The sequence below is a fragment of the Thyridium curvatum genome, assembly GCF_004353045.1.
Source record: "Thyridium curvatum strain D216 chromosome Unknown NODE_68_length_238363_cov_78.500886, whole genome shotgun sequence".
Taxonomy (NCBI): domain Eukaryota; kingdom Fungi; phylum Ascomycota; class Sordariomycetes; order Thyridiales; family Thyridiaceae; genus Thyridium; species Thyridium curvatum.
The window spans coordinates 178,877-195,834 of NW_022156823.1; the positions used below are offsets into that span (position 1 = coordinate 178,877).

General features: G+C 53.3%; 6 protein-coding genes across 6 annotated transcripts; 3 read left to right on the top strand and 3 right to left on the bottom strand.

The window, feature by feature from the left end:
- Positions 1-21: 21 nt before the first annotated feature.
- E0L32_009439 (uncharacterized protein) lies at positions 22-491 on the bottom strand (the record flags this gene model as incomplete). Its single annotated transcript, XM_031144404.1, has 2 exons — positions 22-298; positions 457-491. 2 exons carry the CDS (start codon positions 489-491, stop codon positions 22-24), a joined length of 312 nt encoding a protein of 103 aa, XP_030991106.1.
- Positions 492-1,310: 819 nt separating this feature from the next.
- On the top strand, positions 1,311-4,451 carry E0L32_009440 (uncharacterized protein; the record flags this gene model as incomplete). The annotated part of the gene is made up of 8 exons (XM_031144405.1): positions 1,311-1,356; positions 1,570-2,057; positions 2,274-2,484; positions 2,542-2,591; positions 2,644-3,042; positions 3,239-3,328; positions 3,475-3,978; positions 4,044-4,451. 8 exons carry the CDS (start codon positions 1,311-1,313, stop codon positions 4,449-4,451), a joined length of 2,196 nt encoding a protein of 731 aa, XP_030991107.1.
- Positions 4,452-4,850: 399 nt separating this feature from the next.
- Positions 4,851-5,957, top strand: E0L32_009441 (uncharacterized protein; the record flags this gene model as incomplete). The annotated part of the gene is made up of 2 exons (XM_031144406.1): positions 4,851-4,983; positions 5,080-5,957. The coding sequence occupies 2 exons, from the start codon at positions 4,851-4,853 to the stop codon at positions 5,955-5,957; spliced, it is 1,011 nt and encodes a 336-aa protein (XP_030991108.1).
- A 355-nt stretch (positions 5,958-6,312) lies between these two features.
- E0L32_009442 (uncharacterized protein) lies at positions 6,313-9,339 on the bottom strand (the record flags this gene model as incomplete). Its single annotated transcript, XM_031144407.1, has 5 exons — positions 6,313-6,322; positions 6,417-7,024; positions 7,083-8,768; positions 8,830-9,068; positions 9,156-9,339. The coding sequence occupies 5 exons, from the start codon at positions 9,337-9,339 to the stop codon at positions 6,313-6,315; spliced, it is 2,727 nt and encodes a 908-aa protein (XP_030991109.1).
- Positions 9,340-10,744: 1,405 nt separating this feature from the next.
- Positions 10,745-13,051, top strand: E0L32_009443 (uncharacterized protein; the record flags this gene model as incomplete). The annotated part of the gene is made up of 1 exon (XM_031144408.1): positions 10,745-13,051. The coding sequence occupies one exon, from the start codon at positions 10,745-10,747 to the stop codon at positions 13,049-13,051; it is 2,307 nt and encodes a 768-aa protein (XP_030991110.1).
- Positions 13,052-14,622: 1,571 nt separating this feature from the next.
- On the bottom strand, positions 14,623-15,330 carry E0L32_009444 (uncharacterized protein; the record flags this gene model as incomplete). The annotated part of the gene is made up of 1 exon (XM_031144409.1): positions 14,623-15,330. One exon carries the CDS (start codon positions 15,328-15,330, stop codon positions 14,623-14,625), a length of 708 nt encoding a protein of 235 aa, XP_030991111.1.
- Between the last annotated feature and the right edge of the window lie 1,628 nt (positions 15,331-16,958).

Genomic DNA, 16,958 nt, shown 5'->3' on the forward strand with positions numbered 1-16,958 from the left:
CACCGTACAAGGCTGTTTTGTTTAGGCACCAGAATGAGCGTCGTAGTCCTCCTCAAGCTGCTCAGCCCTGAACCAAGGCTTGTCATGAAGCGAGGCTGTAGTCGGAACATCCTCAGGATTAGCCTTGTATGTGTTCTTCCAAGGCTGAATCTTGCGCCTATTGAGGACCCGAGAGACACTGTGCTCTCCGAAGTCCTCATCGATGGAGGTGTCGACCTTCTTTACGTCCTGTACGATGGCGGACATCTGCGTCAAGTTAGCCGACAAGCCTCTTCTGCCTTTGTAGATGATGACCTCCCTTGAGATGGTGACCCGAGGTTGCTGTGTTGTAGCGATGGATACTCCGAGAGCAGCGGATTTTGGATTGCCTAGTATCTTGGGAAGAGTTGAGAGTTTTGGACGATTGTGAATGCAGTCAAGGGAAGGGGGAGAGCACGGAACCCTGAAATTATGTACCCATTGCCCATCTGAGCCTCGTCTTCTGAATTCATCTTGACCAGTGTATCTTAGCCTAAGTGTCTTATCGAGGTGTGGCACCCCTGAGGGAAGGAACTGTGAAGATCACATCAATTCAGCCAATTGAGTTCCTCTCAAGAGAAAGCGCTTTGATGCGTTGATGCCTTACACCCAGTACTGTCCCACAAAGAAATCACTTTCAAGGCGGGGGTGCATGACCCTGGACGGGCTCAGTGATAGATAACGCTGCATTTGTGTCATCAAAGCCGCTAGGCTTGCATAATATTGGGTGCCTCCCCTTCACAATCGCTTTCATGGGGGATTGGCGTTGCATCCATTGCCGTCCTACCAGAGAACTTCTTTTGAAAAGCGCGATATATGGCGCATGACCTACTAACCGATTGAAAAAGCTGCACTTTTGTCATCAAAATCGCTCAGCTTGCATAATGTTGGGTGGCTCTTCTTCAGAGTCTCTTGGGTGAATGCCGCCTTTGATTGGTGTTTCATCGCCTGATATGAAAAGCGTTGAGATGCAGAATTGTCGTTACATTGGTGGGGGCGGATTTCGGTGAGACACTATCTCGGCATGAAGATAGTTGGACTCAGTCAGAAGCAACAGGTACAATCAGGATCAAGTGACAGAAGTACCAGCATCATCTGTGAACAACCAGGCTGAGCGTTTGGCATCCTCACACGGGTGGGGTGTGCATACGAGGGTGATGCCCGAACGCCAGGCTGGTGAGACCTCAGTCTCAAGCCCGAGAAATCTCTATCAGATATCTTCTTTCTGGTTTTAGAGTTCTGCTCTCCAGCTGTCTTGCTTTGGGGTCCTACGGCTCCGCGAAAGATTCACAATGTGCTCTGCCATGTGCGATACTGATGCTCGGGCTCATTTGCTGTGTGCGTCGGCAGCTTTCGCACACAGCTGTCGACAAAAAGCACTATGCGCACTACCGCATTTTACTGATTGAAACCTGATGTATTTCAGGGCGGTGTTTCATGGATCCAAGATCATCCTTCGTCAGGTCTCGCCGTCAGTCAGAGTCCATTGTTGACATGATTCTCGAGCTAGCAGGTCCTTGCGAGGGCGATTGGGAATCTTGAGATTGGCAGCAGGCGTTGACGAGCTTTCGATGGTTCACTTCCTCGAATACGCAGCGACTTTGATGGCGAACCTTGGCAATTACAAAGTTTGGCAGATGGCACCGCCCCAGCAGGATGACACTGACGTATACCAGGGCTATGGAGACCAGAAGTTCGTCACTCGCATTGATTCCCACGCCTTTGAGAAACTATGCTCCTTGACAGAAAGTACTCAGTCGCTCTTCACTCTCGTAAAGGACGCCATGTATTCCGAAGTGCCGGCCAGTCTTGGGTTCCCGGACGAAGGCGGGACGAGTAATTACTATCTCGGATCCCCACCTCCTTCAAAAGCCGAGATTGAGCAATTGAAGATTGGAGTTGGGTCAAGATTGTCCCTCCGCAACACTCGGCTCTCAAAGTCAGAACTTGAGGGTAGTATTCGGTATGAGATACTTGTGGCCTCAGCCAGTGACCGCGCAGATGAGGCTTTCGACTTGATGCTTCCAGATAAGGCCAAGGTAACCATCCGGTACGGTGATTACGAAGACTGCTTGGAGCAGATGTGTCTCAGCTTGGAGAAGGCTATCGAATTTGCAACCGAAACTCAGCGAGACTACCTTGAAAAGCTTATCTTGGCCTATCGCTCAGGCGATATGGAAACACACAAATAAGCATCGGTAGCCTGGCTTGCCGACAAAGATCCCATAGTGGAGACATGGTCTGGCTTCCTGGAGCCGGGCCGTGATCCAAGTGGCGTGCGCTGCGAGTTTGAGGCGCTGGTGACATGCCAAGACAAGGAATGGACTTCTGCCTTCTCAAACCTCGCCAGCAAGGCCCATTCGTTCATTCTTGAGCTTCCGTGGAGCGGAATGGGCGATGACGGGGACCAGCTGGGACCCTTCGAGAACGATACCTTCATTCGACCCAACTTTGTGGCCCTGAAATGTGAGCTGATATATCACTGTTCGGCTTTAACAGGAATCTGCCGCTAACAAGCCATAGTGATTTGTTACTGTGCGAGTAACGTCTGGACTGGTCTCACCGCACCGGGGGTGAGTCTGCCCTTTTGACGAAAGCGTTGCCGACAAGACTAATGGTCAACAGTACCCCGATGTCAAAGCCGAGCATGGGCGCAAGAACTTGACCTTCTCTAATCGTGTAGAGGCCAGTACGATGGACCCTTCCAGGCCTGACTGGTACGGCAGGGACAGGTTTGTAATGTCTAACGGCCATGCCGGTATCCTTCAGTATGTTATGCTGTACCTCACGGGCTACAAGTCGATGACCATGAAGGATCTAAAGCTCTACGTCGACCCCAAACACTTTGACAAAGCTACTGGCACCGCCGTGTCGACGAATGCGCATTGCCATCCAGAAAGGGAAGTTGGTGGCATTGAGATCACCCCCGGGCAAGGCATTGTGAACGCTGTGGGCATGGCTATTGCCGGCAAGCAACAGGCTGCGCTGTTCAATATGGAACGGCATGAGATCATCTCGGGTCGGGTCTTCTGCATCACGGGCGACGCATGCTTATAGGAAGGTGTGGCTCTGGAGGCTATCTCTATTGCAGGGCAGTAAGCAGCCCTGGTGAATGTCAATGCGTGGAGAGCGTAGCTAAACAGCTTGAAGCATGGGTCTAGACAAATTGGTTCTTCTATACGACAACAATGGCGTGACTTGCGATGGACCACTGTCATAGATCGACTCTGAGGACATCAACAGCAAGATGAGAGCGGCTGGATGGGATGTCATCAACGTCTTTGATGGTGATGAGTCCGTCGACAACATTGTCCGTGCGATCCGTCTTGCAAATTCATATGCTGGAAGCCGACCTTCATCAACATCCGTACTACCATTGGCTATCGCACCTCTACAGCTGGAACTGCCAAGTCCCACCACGGAATCTAAACCGAGGAGGACGCTGCCCTCTTCCAGTACTCGGCCGAAACGCCGAGCCACACGGTTTCTGAACAGACGAAGGCCACCTTCAAAGCGATTGTGGCCCAAAAGGAGCGGGAAGTCCAGAAGTGGGATGGACAACTAGAAAACTATTCCAGGGAATTTGCCTCACAGCATCAGCGCCTTCTATCCAGGATCGCGGGCAGCGCAAACTACGAGGCCTTTTTGAACGACTTTCAGTTCCCCGACGGCATGGCATCCAAGGCTACCCGCGAGTCCAACGGCTTCCTCTTTCAGGCCCTGATAAAGCAGTTCGAGAGCTTATTCGCCGGCGGCGCTGATGTCTGGGGGCCCAACAAGCTCGGCGATCCGGGCGAGCTCGTCTTTGAGCGAGGTTACTACGAGGGCCGCATCGCCCGCTACGGCATCCGCGAGCACGCCATGGCATCCATCTCCAACGGCCTCGCCGCCTACTGCCCGCAGGCATTTGTGCCCATCACGACCACCTCTTTCGTGCTTTACCTCTACGCCACGGCCGGCGTGCGCATGGGCGCGCCCTCAGCAGGCTGCACGTCATCTACATCGCCACGCACGACTCCATACAGGAGGGACAGAACGGACCTACGCACCAGGCCGATATTACCATCATCTCATCTAGATCGGAGCTCGCGTTCGCCGTCGAGGCGGCCAGGATCCTTACCGGCAAGGGCACGCCTACGTGGGTGGTCAGCATGCCCTGCGTCAGGCTGTTTGATGCTCAGACAGAGGAGTACAAGAACGAGGTCATCTCGGCCACTCCACACGTCATCTCTTACGAGGCGTACGTCTCTACCATCTGGGGTCGCTACTGCACGGCGTCAATTGCCATGGATTCGTTTGGCTACTCCGCAGCCGCGATCGACAACTACGCCAGGTTCAGATTGGATACGGAGAGTGTGGTGGTCAAGATCGAGAGACATGTAGCAAGCTTGTCCCAACGAACTCGCAAGGTACAGTGGATGTTACTGAAATAGAGTCTTAATTCTTACGCCTTGATAAACTTGCAGTGCTTCACATTGGGTACATCGAGAGACAGCACAATAGGAGATAGACATAAGCTTTGGCGCCAATACATAGGGCAACTGCTCTGATTGAATCTTTCTTTGTGATTTCTTGCTGGTCAGTCTCCGCTTGCAGGAAGAACAAAGAAATGTCGAAGGTTTTGGGTACTTGCCGGTTGCGGAAAGAATCCAACTTTTCGCATGCTTTGTTCGTGTTGGATTTCCTACTCGTGAACGTCGCGCATAAATAGCACCCTTCTCTTCCTTCGAATTTGTTTTCTGCTGAGTGCGAGAATATTTGTGGACAAGTCCGCGCAACTCTCCATCCTCCCAAGCAACAGCCTTGCACATTATTGTTCACTATTGCCCAACATGGTCAGACACTGGAGCCGAGCCCCAGGGTTCGAATACCCATCGCTGGGCGACTACTACATGTACCCATCGCTGGGCGACTGCGATGATCTTCGCCACGACACTGCAAAGACACTTGCAGAGAACTCTGAAGGTAATGCCAACAAGTTACATGGTGCCTCATCCATCACTATTCATCCCGGCCAATACTAATTGCCGATACCAATATAACTAGACTTCCTATCCACAGCGTTCAGCAGCCTTCTCAACAGAAAACTGTACCGGCCTTCCAAGAGAGCAACCATACATAAGAGCGTGGAACAACACCTCCTGGCTATCCTCAATGACACTGTCCAATCCATCAAATATGGCAAAGGAGGCAAATCCGGCACAGTTAACGAGGCCCCATCAGCTGACGAGGAAAATGCCTGGAAACACCATCAAGAGACAGGCCCTTATCCCGAATCTCTCTTGGAACACATTGAAATGCTATCGGAAATGCTGGACATCCTGGATTGGGTACTAGACTCCTGCCAGTATTTTACCAGAAAGTCATCTTTTACTCTGGGATTGACGGAGATCGCGCTGAGAATAGCTCATTCAGGCCCGCCGGGGTATTCCCTGCCAGGCTTGTCCCTTCTCCCAGAGAATGGAGTGGTGGTGCCTTACATGATGCAGCCGCCCTGGCTCAGAACTAGCCAGACCGAGACGATCAAGCAAGGCGAGACTGCGTGCTGTCCAGGTCATTGCAACGAGAGTTCTTGCATCGAGTACTGCTTTAGTACCATTCTCAAGTACGCCGAGCAAATTCACCACCCTTACACAAGCCTGACAGAGGAGCATACTGCCGAAGCTATGGCTGCCGCTGGCATGCTGGACACTGCCCGAGCACCGATTTACGAACTGGCTTCACTGATGCTCAGGAGACTTCTTGGCCCCCTCTCCGAGTTCACCCATCCCGTCACTCTTCTAGGCCGGTTTTGCAAATGCCCCGCAACAGTCGAACTACAAGAGGCACGAATGCATGAGTTCCCGGGCTGGGACAAAGAAATGAATGCATGGGGAATTGTATATGCCGATAAGCACACTCACCGGCTAGATTTTTTAGGTTCCGCCGACTGTGATTGATTTCGATGTTTCAAACCGTCTTTTCTGTCCTCCTCCTCCTCCTCACTATCCATTCCATCCTGCACCCTTCACTTTCTTCTTCATACTTGTTCCCATTTCACTCGCTTACGTTCTGTTTCCATCCATGCTACCTCTATCTCTGCTGCTTGGCTAGTTTCGGTATCTTGTATCTACAAAACTGGACAACCCCAATAACCTTCCCCCCTGAAACAAAAGAAAAGAAAATGAAAAGAAAATGAAAAAAGACAAAGGAATTCTAGACAAGAGTGACTCAATATCTTGTATGGCGACATTATGACCAAAGCGACTTCCTTGCACCAAAGGGCTGTCTCTCATCTGAGCTTTGGGTAGCTAATCATTTTCTTCTAACGCGATCAAAGTTAGAATATGCATATCATGAGGGGATTTTGTGTCTATAAAACTATCCTCGGCCGCGATGGAAATTGGAGATCTGCATACCTGTTCCGCATGTGTGCCATGTTGATTCCCAGCTTGACGAGGGTCGCTGCCACTGATGGATGCCGCTGACAGACGAGAGATATCATAGCACTGCCTAGGTCGCGGGCGCGCAATGTTAAGAGAGCGGTATCCAAGGCCTCTTCTTCGTAAGGCTCCAGGTCAACTCCACACCTGAATCGGGATTTCAGGTCTCGAAGTCCACTAAAGGACCGCAACCGTTCGCCTGAGAATAGCGGCTCGTTGTTGACCATGGCTCGGAGCTCTTGGCTCTGCTGGTGGTTGAGGTGCCGAGCCTCTTCGAAGAGGATCTCGAGGAGGTCGGGGTGCTTGAGGTCTGCCGCGAGGTGGATTGGCGTGAATCCAAGTTTGTCTTTTGCAAGCATGTTGACGCCCAGCTCATTGAGAGAGAGAAGGGCTCGCACCATCTCAACGTCCCTGTGAATGGCGGCGATATGCAGCGCGGTATGGCCGAATTGATTTGTCGCATTGACATCGTGGTGCAGTCTCGACGCCTCTTCGACGAAATCCAGATGACTCACCTCCGCGGCGGCAAGAAAAAGATTGTCGCCAAAATCTTTTGACATTGGCCCAACAGCCTGGGAGTATTGCTGGTACGGTACGCACAAGTCGGACGCTGACTGTGATGGTGCGTTGCGCAGATGATACCAGAACCGCACGCAGAAATGATTTGGCTCCCACAACAGCCGTTGACACTCTACTAGAGAGGGTCGCATCTGCGCGGCATTTTGGCGATGGCAGATGGGGAATGCGGCAAGCTGAGATTGCCGAATGCGCGGCGGCATAGGTGATGAGCGGGGCATTGAGCAGATCACCCTGAAGGCCACAGGAGACTTCTGCAGCTGCGGAGCCACAGCACGGCTCCGTGCTCAGCGCATTGCTCCCCGCTTTGACGGTGTTGGCTACCACGCGCGCAAGATGGTCAATTCTTTCCAGCGGCATGCCGTCGACACACGTCGCGAGGCAAAGCGTTGACGCCTCGGCCAAGGCCAGCTCTCCACATCGTTTGGGATTGTCTCCTAATCCGTACTCTTTGGCGGCTTCATGGGCAGCCTCCTCGTCGTTGAAAAGTACCTGATGCTCATCGAATGTTGCATATTCCTCGCAACCCGCAGCGAACAGGTGCGAGCGCAACTCAGCACTCCTCAGAGGCTCCATTGAGGACGAGCCTCGAGTGATAGAAAGATATGCGGCCACGCTAGAGGCGAGCTCTACTAGAGCGAGTGGTCGACTAGCGCCAAACATCATGAGCAAAGCAGCCCGTATAAGCTCGCCATCGATCTCGAACTCGCTCGTTGAGGGCGACCTGACGGAGTTGAGGCTCGATGGTATGCGAAGATATGTCGTCATGTCCTGGAACGTTGACAGCAGTTGGCTGATATTTGTGTCAACGTGAGAAGTGATGAGTAGTCTGAGGCTTGTAGGCCGTTTTGCCTCTGGGTAGAACATCTTTGTGATTAGATGCTTCAAGCCGTCCTTGTACGCATCTGGAAGAGTGGTTGGGAGGTCAAGAACAAAGACGATACGCTCATCCTGCGCTAGCTCTTCCAGAACCGCCGCGAAGAACCGAAGGAGAAGTGGCTCATTATCATGCACCCGTTGGAAATATTGAACGCCCTCAAGGGCGGGGCCATCTGCAATTTCCTCCCTGGCGCAGAGCATGTGGTGAATGAATTGACGCACTAGGTTGCAGAACATGGTCTCCTCCTGTGTGCTTGTGGATGGGGAATATGCAACCAGACGCTCGTCCTCCAAGTCTAAGGCCAGTCTCTCAGCCAGGGCAGGATTTCTCTCGCTGGAGTGTGTGACGACGAAAATGCCCCTCTGAGTCCTTCTCCAGCTGTTAAACTCGAGCCTTCCTTGCAGCCAAGCAGTAAGGTCTCTGGCGGCGACCTCGTCTCTGTCGCTGGGCAACCTCTGCGATTCCATGGGGGCGAATTGCTGAATGCGCTCGTGAACCAAAGCGGCTCGCCGGGCCCCACATTCCCTCCGATGATACACGAGGCTGCTCACGTTCGTTTGGAGCGAAATTCGTCTCTCTAGGCAGCTCTCCGATACCTTGATGGTTACCAAGAGACCTGGCAACGACAAGCCACTGGAGACCTTCAACAAGATATGCCGCCTTGAGTGTCCGCTCATGACCAATGCCCGCACTTGATATTCCAACATAGCCGAGTAAAGATTCACAAGGTCCGTGCGGAGGTGATTGGGGTCTCCACTTGTACTCTGGTATATCGAGCGATTGCCACTCTGAAGGTACCACGCAGCATTCTGGGCAATGTGTTCGAGGCCAGCTACTATCTCTTTGCTAAACGTCACCGCATATTCGACGAACTGAAAAAAAAGGACACCTCGAGTTAGCGGTGATACTTCGAAACACTAGAATGGCACTCACTCTGAGCACAACGCACAATCCACCGAGCGCCACACCGGCTGGCGGGAACGACTCCAGCAAAGGAGACAATATCTCCCGCAGTGTATCCAGAGCGTTCGTGGCGATCCGGATAGCATCGCTGGCTTTGCGCATGCGGGAAGAGGTTTTACCAGTCAATTGGCGCTCGGTTAATGCCAGCATTACTTGGCGTCTTGTCTCGGCATCTTGGGGGAAGGTGGTCACGCGAGAGAGAGAAGCATCTAGCACATGTCAGAATTGTTTGTTCACTAGCCCAGATTGACGTTTCACCGCCACCAGCGATGAGCGCTGATGTTGGTAGCTCAAACCTTTGGATGATCGAGCCTCCAATATCTTAGAGTACTCCTTCATGACAATTCCCTCGAACACAGCGGCGAGTGTCTTGTGGTTTGACGCCATCGCGTTGTAAGCATCGTTCCACAGGTCGTTCATCCAGGCCGTGTCAACCACATCCGAGCGTTTCGCCTCACGATTGGAACCGAGCGCCGGCATCGTGTCACGAGAACGCCTGGCGGCAACAGGCGGGGTGGTAGGTAGTGCAATCGAATGACAAGATATCAGGGTCCAGGAAGAATGGGTGAGGTGAAGGTCCAGCGAGAAAAGCTAGGTGATGGTGGAAAGATGGAAAGAAAATGGAAAGAACAAGAAAGCTGCCGGGAAACTTGGGCGGTTTTGGGGCAGAGCAGGACGAGCACAGATGACCCTTCACAATGTGAGAGTTCTTCTCTTAGCCACCACTGTCCTCTTAGGCCGGCCATAGGTTCCAACGAGATCTGATTCTGGCGCACTCAATTACCGGGGTGGTAGTGCGCAAGAGGTCAGGACAAACAACAACGCGCCCCGCATTGCAGCAAGCCCCAGTTGTCAGAGTACGATGCAGTAAGGGCACTTTCTATTTTGATCACTGGTTGCTCAGATCGACTAATGTTCCCGGGGAAAAGAGCAATAGTTTCGGGTGGCGTGAAATCTATCTTTCCCGGTTGCCAACTCTGCAGTCAAGCATCGGAGAGCAACCTCAGAATCATCATCCCGGCATTGATACTCCCCCGACTAGTGACATATGAGGTCATTGATTTTAACAGTTTGGCTGGAGGGGTTCGAATTCCCTGAAACGCGAAAGAACCGATGTGAGCGCACAACGAACCAATGACGGGAGGCAGATTGCCTCCCGCACGCGACGTGGCTTCGTGCTGCCTGAGATTCTAGAACCGGAGCTAGAACCAGAATTGAAAAGTGTCAACGGTGGCGCGCAATCCTGGGAAATGGATGGTCGGCATTGCCGAGCTGCCTCAACGGATAGATGGTTGGATGCTGTCGTGCCGTCAGTCGCCGCGATGGGAAGGGGAACGGTTTCAGTTTGCGGCCAACCGACTGGAGCCCAGGTTCTGCGGCCGGCAATGAGACAGAGACCAATCTTATTTCGCCCAAGAGGACCTCAGACTAAGCTCAATCAGAAGATAGTCCTGGCCTACGGGGCTTCTGATTTCAAGGAAGACGGAATTTCCCTTGCAAGCCACAAAGCTGGGCTGATTTGCTTTTTCGGCTGGCGTCTTCAGCTCTGTGCTGAAGGGTATGCAAGTGATGGATGTTCTGCATTGAGAAATGCAGAATGGAATCGATTTGCATTTGCACAATCTGTTCACTTGCTTCAATTCTAGTGCGTGACTTGTGCTGTGATTGAATAGTGCGGGGAGTTGTGAAAGCTGTGTTGGCTAGGTGTTTTCATTGTGGCTGTGTAAAGTTGTCAATTCAGCCGCACAACTTTGAGGTCGCACAGCTTTGAGGTCGCCACCAGCAGACTAATCCAACAAAAGCTACGAAGCCATTTGCAGATCACTAGCGTATTGGGAGCCACCTCTGAAATCAGTCACTGAGGATAATCTATTGTTCCATGTCGATGGAAGAACACAATTTCCCCCATTCGCGGGATGACGAAGGAGGACAGCTGGTACAGCCGGTGGCTGCAAGCGGGGATCGCGAGACAACGGATCGCCCACCCCTACCACCAGAGGTGCTTGAACTCCTCGGCCAAATGCAGGCTCTATTGACCAACTCAGTCACCAGAGAGTTGTTAAGAAATGATCCAACTATCGGCGAACAAGGCTTGCAAAACCGCTGGGCCAGGGTTCTTTCCCTGCAACCAGGGCGCGGAGAGGACCCGGTCGTTTGCCATCTCGCCACACAGGCCTTGGACGTTATCCCATCCCCAGAATCAGCTTACGAAGCCATATCCTACACCTGGGGCGCCTCCCAGAGTCTTGGCCGTATCACGTGTCGCAGAGACGCTGGGGCAGCTGTTGAGCCTGATGAGGAGGGCTCAAGCACGACGCTCGAGGTCACTAGGAACCTCCTTGCAGTCTTGCGAGGCCTGCGCTTTGAAGACCGTCCGCGACGCCTGTGGATAGACCAGATCTGCATCAACCAGTGGGATGAGGATGACAAGGTGCGCCAGATCGGGATCATGGCGGAGATCTACAGTCACGCGTCCCGTGTTCTCATATGGCTGGGCGATGCTGACGGAGTCGACGATACAGTCGGAGATAGCATTTTCGCTGCCATGGACCTCTTTGCGCTTCTCTACCATCAGTCCCCGGGCCAAAATGAGGGATTCTTGCAATGGCTCCGAGGGGATGAACTTTCAGACTGGGGTCGTTGCCTTGAGGGCCTCGACTACCGCTCCTTCTCTTCATCGATCACTGGGCCAGCAGACCTAGAGCGAACCATCCGTGAGATGATACCGGGCGCTATTCTCACAGAGCCCGAGAGTTTCAGAACGAGACCACTATTCTTCGGGGCTAAGCACTTCATGAGGTTTCTCGCCGAAACGCGTTGGTTTCGGCGTTCGTGGACTTTCCAGGAGACCATTATGGGGCATGACACCATGGTCATTTATGGTAAATGGACGCGAAACTGGGACACTCTCTACGACGCGTGCAGGTTGTTTGAAAATCATCAAGGGGTGCCCCAGTCTCAGTGCAGCTCTCTTGAAGCGTCTGCATTATCCATCGCTGCTGGGGTTGTCGCCCGTGGGGATTTCAGACGAGAACATGCCCGTCAAGCGATCGTCAATCGGGGTGCCAGCCATCCTGATTACCTGAAAGCAATGGAAGAGTATCGCACCCGCGATCATGTGGCAGACCTCAAGAAGTTTCGCCTAAAGCAAGTCCTACCAGCATTGCGTTGCAACGAGGCCACGGAGCCCAAGGACAAAGTGCTGGGTGTCATCGGCTTCGCCCATGATGATGGGCGCCGGATTGAGCTCCCGAATCAAAGAGATCAGGTCCCATTGCTTTATCTCACGGTCGCCAAGTACTGGATGACAACTGCCGAAGATAATATCTGGATCCGCACACAAGGCCAGATGGGAGGCGCCAGGAAGCAGTTGGACTACGACGAGTGGCCTTGTCCCTTGCTTTGCCGCGACCCAGACCTGTCGTTACTTAGCCACGTGAATGAGCCTGAGCAGAAAATTCCAAGCTGGGTCCCCGACTGGAGCTGCCCACTCGCCGTCCAGCCATTGATCGACGAAGAAGGATACCGCGCCTCAGCTAGCTGGGTAGAGCCTGCGATTATTGACGATAGCCTAGGCCGTTGTCCTAGACTCGAAGTTCAGGGCATTCGACTCATGAATATCAGCATGATGAACTCGCATCAGGCAGTGGTTGACGCGTGGGACATGTGGCATGCCACCGGTTTTAAGGAGGATACCCTCCATATCAACAGCCTGGTCTCAGCTGAGATCTTGCTATCAATAAACCGCGGAACACGCCACAGTAAGGGCGATCCCGCAAGAACAGTAGAGACAGGCCTGGATCTGTGGCTGCGCGAGGAGAGCGCATCTCAACGCTCTGATATCACAACATCTTCCTCCTCCGACGGAGCCGGTTCATATACCCAGGACGCCCTGAAGGCGGCCATGAACCGAGCGGAACAAGCCACCATGCCTGCTCTTGGCGAAGAGAGGTTCTTCAGAGGTCGACATCTCTTCTGGACCGACGCCGGCTTTGTAGGTTTGGCTCCCGCGACTGCGCGACCCGGGGACTCGATCTGCATCATTGCCGGAGCCCGCGTGCCTTTTGTGCTTCGGGAGACTTTTGGCGGGGCCTTTGAGATGATTGGCGAGTGTCTTGTCTGGGGTCTTATGCATGGAGAGGCTATGGAAGCCGTTCCGGAGGGTAAAGTCGAGATGGTGGTGCTGGTGTGAAGGACGAGGGCGTGAACAACGTCGACTACTAGGAGCCGGGAGGTCTTGCATGTGGGATTGCACGAGCTATTATTTTTCTTGTTCTCGAATAAAATCGTCCTGCTTTTTGCTGAGGCTTCTTGATGCTCCGCCGGGAACTCCGACTGAGAACTGCAAATTATCGAAAGAGTATTGGCGCCGATCCGACCCAGTCATCATTGTTGTCGTCGGATAGTTAAACCTCACCACAAGAAAGCAGGTTGGGGGAGTATCCGCTCCGCTCGCATGTTGATTATTGCGGCCACGCCGAGACACTGGAGAGATTGAATGTTCTATTCAACCCACCATCGGAGACCGCGACGTCTACTATGACTTGAGGCAATCAAGCTTCAATATGGAGAGGCTCCCAGCGGAGATCATCACTCTTAACTGCCACGAGTTGTGCTTTCACTGCTGTAGGACAGGAGCTTTCCCAGCCCCGACATTCCTGACATCAAGCACCGCAACCGAGCCATTGCCAGTTTCACAAGAACTTTGAGAAAGCTTGCATAAGCTGCGCAGCCTGGACTGTAACGTTACTAAGTACTGGGGAATATCCTGCCAACCGATCCCACACGGGGGCGGCGTTTGAGAGGAGACGACATGCTCCCACTATTCCTCTGCGCTTTCCGCGAGATGTCTGTCCTAGCACGGCATTTCAACCCTATCTTGTTCGTCAAATCACATTATTAACCAGCTTCACAGAGAATATTGAATCGGAACTTCACAAATTTTCTCAACCTAGAACAACTCGAGTTCGTCTGGACGCCTACAGTATTGCCGGATGACAAGCCAGACTACACTTGGCCGATAGACCTCCATATCTGCCTGGTCAAGAAAACCAGAACCAAAAACCTACGCAGGTTGTGCTGGGGTTACATCCTAACAACTGACCTAGACAAATTTCCGCCATACAAGGACGCGGTGCGGAACGCATGCGCCAGTTGTCGTTGGCATTTTGCCCTTCCCAGACAGCTTAAGGACTTGGAGGACCTTGCAGAGTTCGCACCAGATCAGGGTGTGATCCACTGTCCGGACTTGCCTGATACCACCAGACGCGTAACACCTGCCCCTGCTCATCAGCAAAAGCGGGTGAACAGGGACTTCGCGGATATGTCGCTGGCGTGGGTCAAATGTGTCCACGTCACCTACGTGTACGACTTCATTCCCAACGACTTGGAACAACTCACGAGCAAGTACTAGATGTGGCGATTCCCGGACCTGGAGACAGTACGCATCATTAGCGAAACAGGACTCCCACCAATAGGCCTTATCAAGCATTCTGTCTAATAGTGTGTGCGAGCCAAGCGGCTCACACATAGTAGAGAAACACTGATAAGTCTCGAGAATGACATTTTATTGGATATATAACATGTACATTGCCAAGCTCCGATTGCTTATATCAGGCTCAATATCCCGGTCAGCAACCTCCGCACGTTCTCCATTGGCTGCCCCCACCCGGCTGTTCCTGACGAAACCACCGCCACTTCAACCTCGCTTGCCGAAAGGTCCCCCCTAACAAGCTTTTCTCAAGCACCGAGCTTCCTAGCGATCTAGGGTCCGGCAACAGTGATCTGGGCGGAGCCGCTGCTCTGGTACCCCTCGGTGGCGAGGATCTGGTAGTCGTGCGCGCCGAGGTTCAGGCCGGCCTTCTTCCACGCGTCAAAGTGGTTCTTGATGGTGATCTGGCCGCCGACGCGGCGCCCCTGCCGGACGCTCCAGAACTGGGCAAAGGTCGCCGTGCCGACGATGGAGGGCTGGTTGACGCGCGTCGTCTTGTAGACATCGTAGGTGCCGCCGTCAGACGACACGCTGCCGAGCTTCTGCGTGCCCGAGGACGGGTTGTAGGAGCCGAAGGCCTCGACGATGTAGTACTCGACGAGCGGGTTCTTGGTCCAGCCGTAGAGCGAAACGTAGCTGTTTACGTTTTGCGCGTTCCAGGTGCCCGTGTAGTTGACGACGCGCTCGGCGCCCGGGTTCCACCCCTTGCCGGCGACGAAGTTGCCGACGTTGCTCCACTGGACGCTGTACTGCCCGCCGGGCCCGTTGTTGTAGTTGACCTGGCCGGCGCCGTCGGTCCAGAAGGAGTAGAAGAAGCCGTTGTTGGTGCCTGTGCCCTGTGGGATGCCGCGGGCGGCGAGGTTCTGCATCTTGGCGCTGAGGGCGGCGTTGGGATCGTTCTCGGGGCCGGCGGCCGGGGCCGCGACGGCGGTGGTGGCCAGGGCGGACAGGGCCGCGACGAGCTGGGTGAACTGCACCATTATGAGGACGTGGTCGAAGTTTGTGGAGCTTGACTTGACTTGGCTGGCTGAGTATAAATGGAAAGCTTGAGGGAGGGATGGGAACCTGGGTGTAGATCGTTCTGCAGGAGGACGAGATATCACCAGATCTTTATATCTTTGGGGTCGAACCAGGGGTGTGTTTGGGCGATGGCCTCATAGTATCGTTCAATTGTTCCACTATGCGCCCACGACATGATAAACCCATCTCCACATCCCGCCAACAGGATTGAGCAGCGGGAAGACCAGGGGTTCGTTGTGCTCATCGTCCGAATAGATTACGATTACACACACAACCGCGCAAGCTCTATCCCCGGCGGGCAACGGCTCCGCGATGGCAGTTGAGTGCCTCTGTACCCCACAAACGGGAGTCGTCTATTTAGCCAGAGATTTATCCGTCCGGTGGGTGGTATTTGGGACCTTGAGACGTAGCGTGGACAGGGATGGTGGTTCGTATGCCTCACGAAATCTCCATCGGGATTGGGCGTTGCTCGAAGAGACCAATAACCCATTGTACGTAGAAGCCACGAAAGGATACGTCCCAGGGGCTTCACGGATACATCTCACAGCCCACAGCACGAAGCAGGCTCGAGTAGTGCCTCTGAGAACCGTGGTTCAATGCTCTGACACCAGAGGCTTCGCTGAAGAAGTGATCCATGACGACTACGGCGGTGTCTGATAGCCATCTCGCCATTTCTTGCAAATTCGATATCGGGCGCACATAAAGCGCCCATTAATATCAATCAATATGCAAACCGTTTTACAGTCGATCCACATGAGGGGGCGGCTGGGATAAAGCGGTTAAATGTTGAACGATTTTCTAGATCGATGTCGTGTAGATCCATGCCGATCACCCATCATCCTGAAATGCACCATGGAGAATTGTCTCCATCACTTACAAGGAAAACTCCGTTTCGGGGAACACTCCTCCGCCTGCAAGTCTCACCTAAAGAGGGGTGGTCAAATAAGGGATATTTTTGCAGTGATTGTGTCACCACCACATGTGCCTCGTGTGATTCGTGCGCCTCCTGTTTCACCAGAGTGGCTTCGCCCCCTACTATATAAATTAAGGAGCAGGGTACATCTTCATGCCGATCTTTCGCCGCACAACAAGCACGCCCGGCGCGCAAATCCGGGGAATCGTCTCCTTCCAGGGTCCCCACCACCCTGACTGAGCCACGGCTCGAGGCACTGGGCATCATGATGCGGGGCCGGCCGACTCCCGCCTTCGGGTGAAATGGCGAACAGAGATATCTGGGGACAGTTCAGCCTGATGTGGGATACGTTTGAAAGCTTTCTTCGGGTGGTTGAATGTTTGGAAAAAGCTCACAGCTTGCCAAGAAGAGGAGGCCAGGTCGCGGAGATCTGCAGTCTGTATGGTGCGGTTACCCGGTTGAGGCGACTGCTACTCGTCGAGGCCGGGAGCCGACACGCAAGCGTCTGATGCGTGATGACGGGGTGGGCATCATATAGAGTGATGTTTGATGAGTGAGAAATTTGCCCTCTGGTTGTGAAAGGCAAAATATGACTCGGAGAGAACATCATGGGAGCAAGTTGGGTAAATTCGACCGATGACATCTCAAGACAGACGTTGGTGTCACACTTATGCT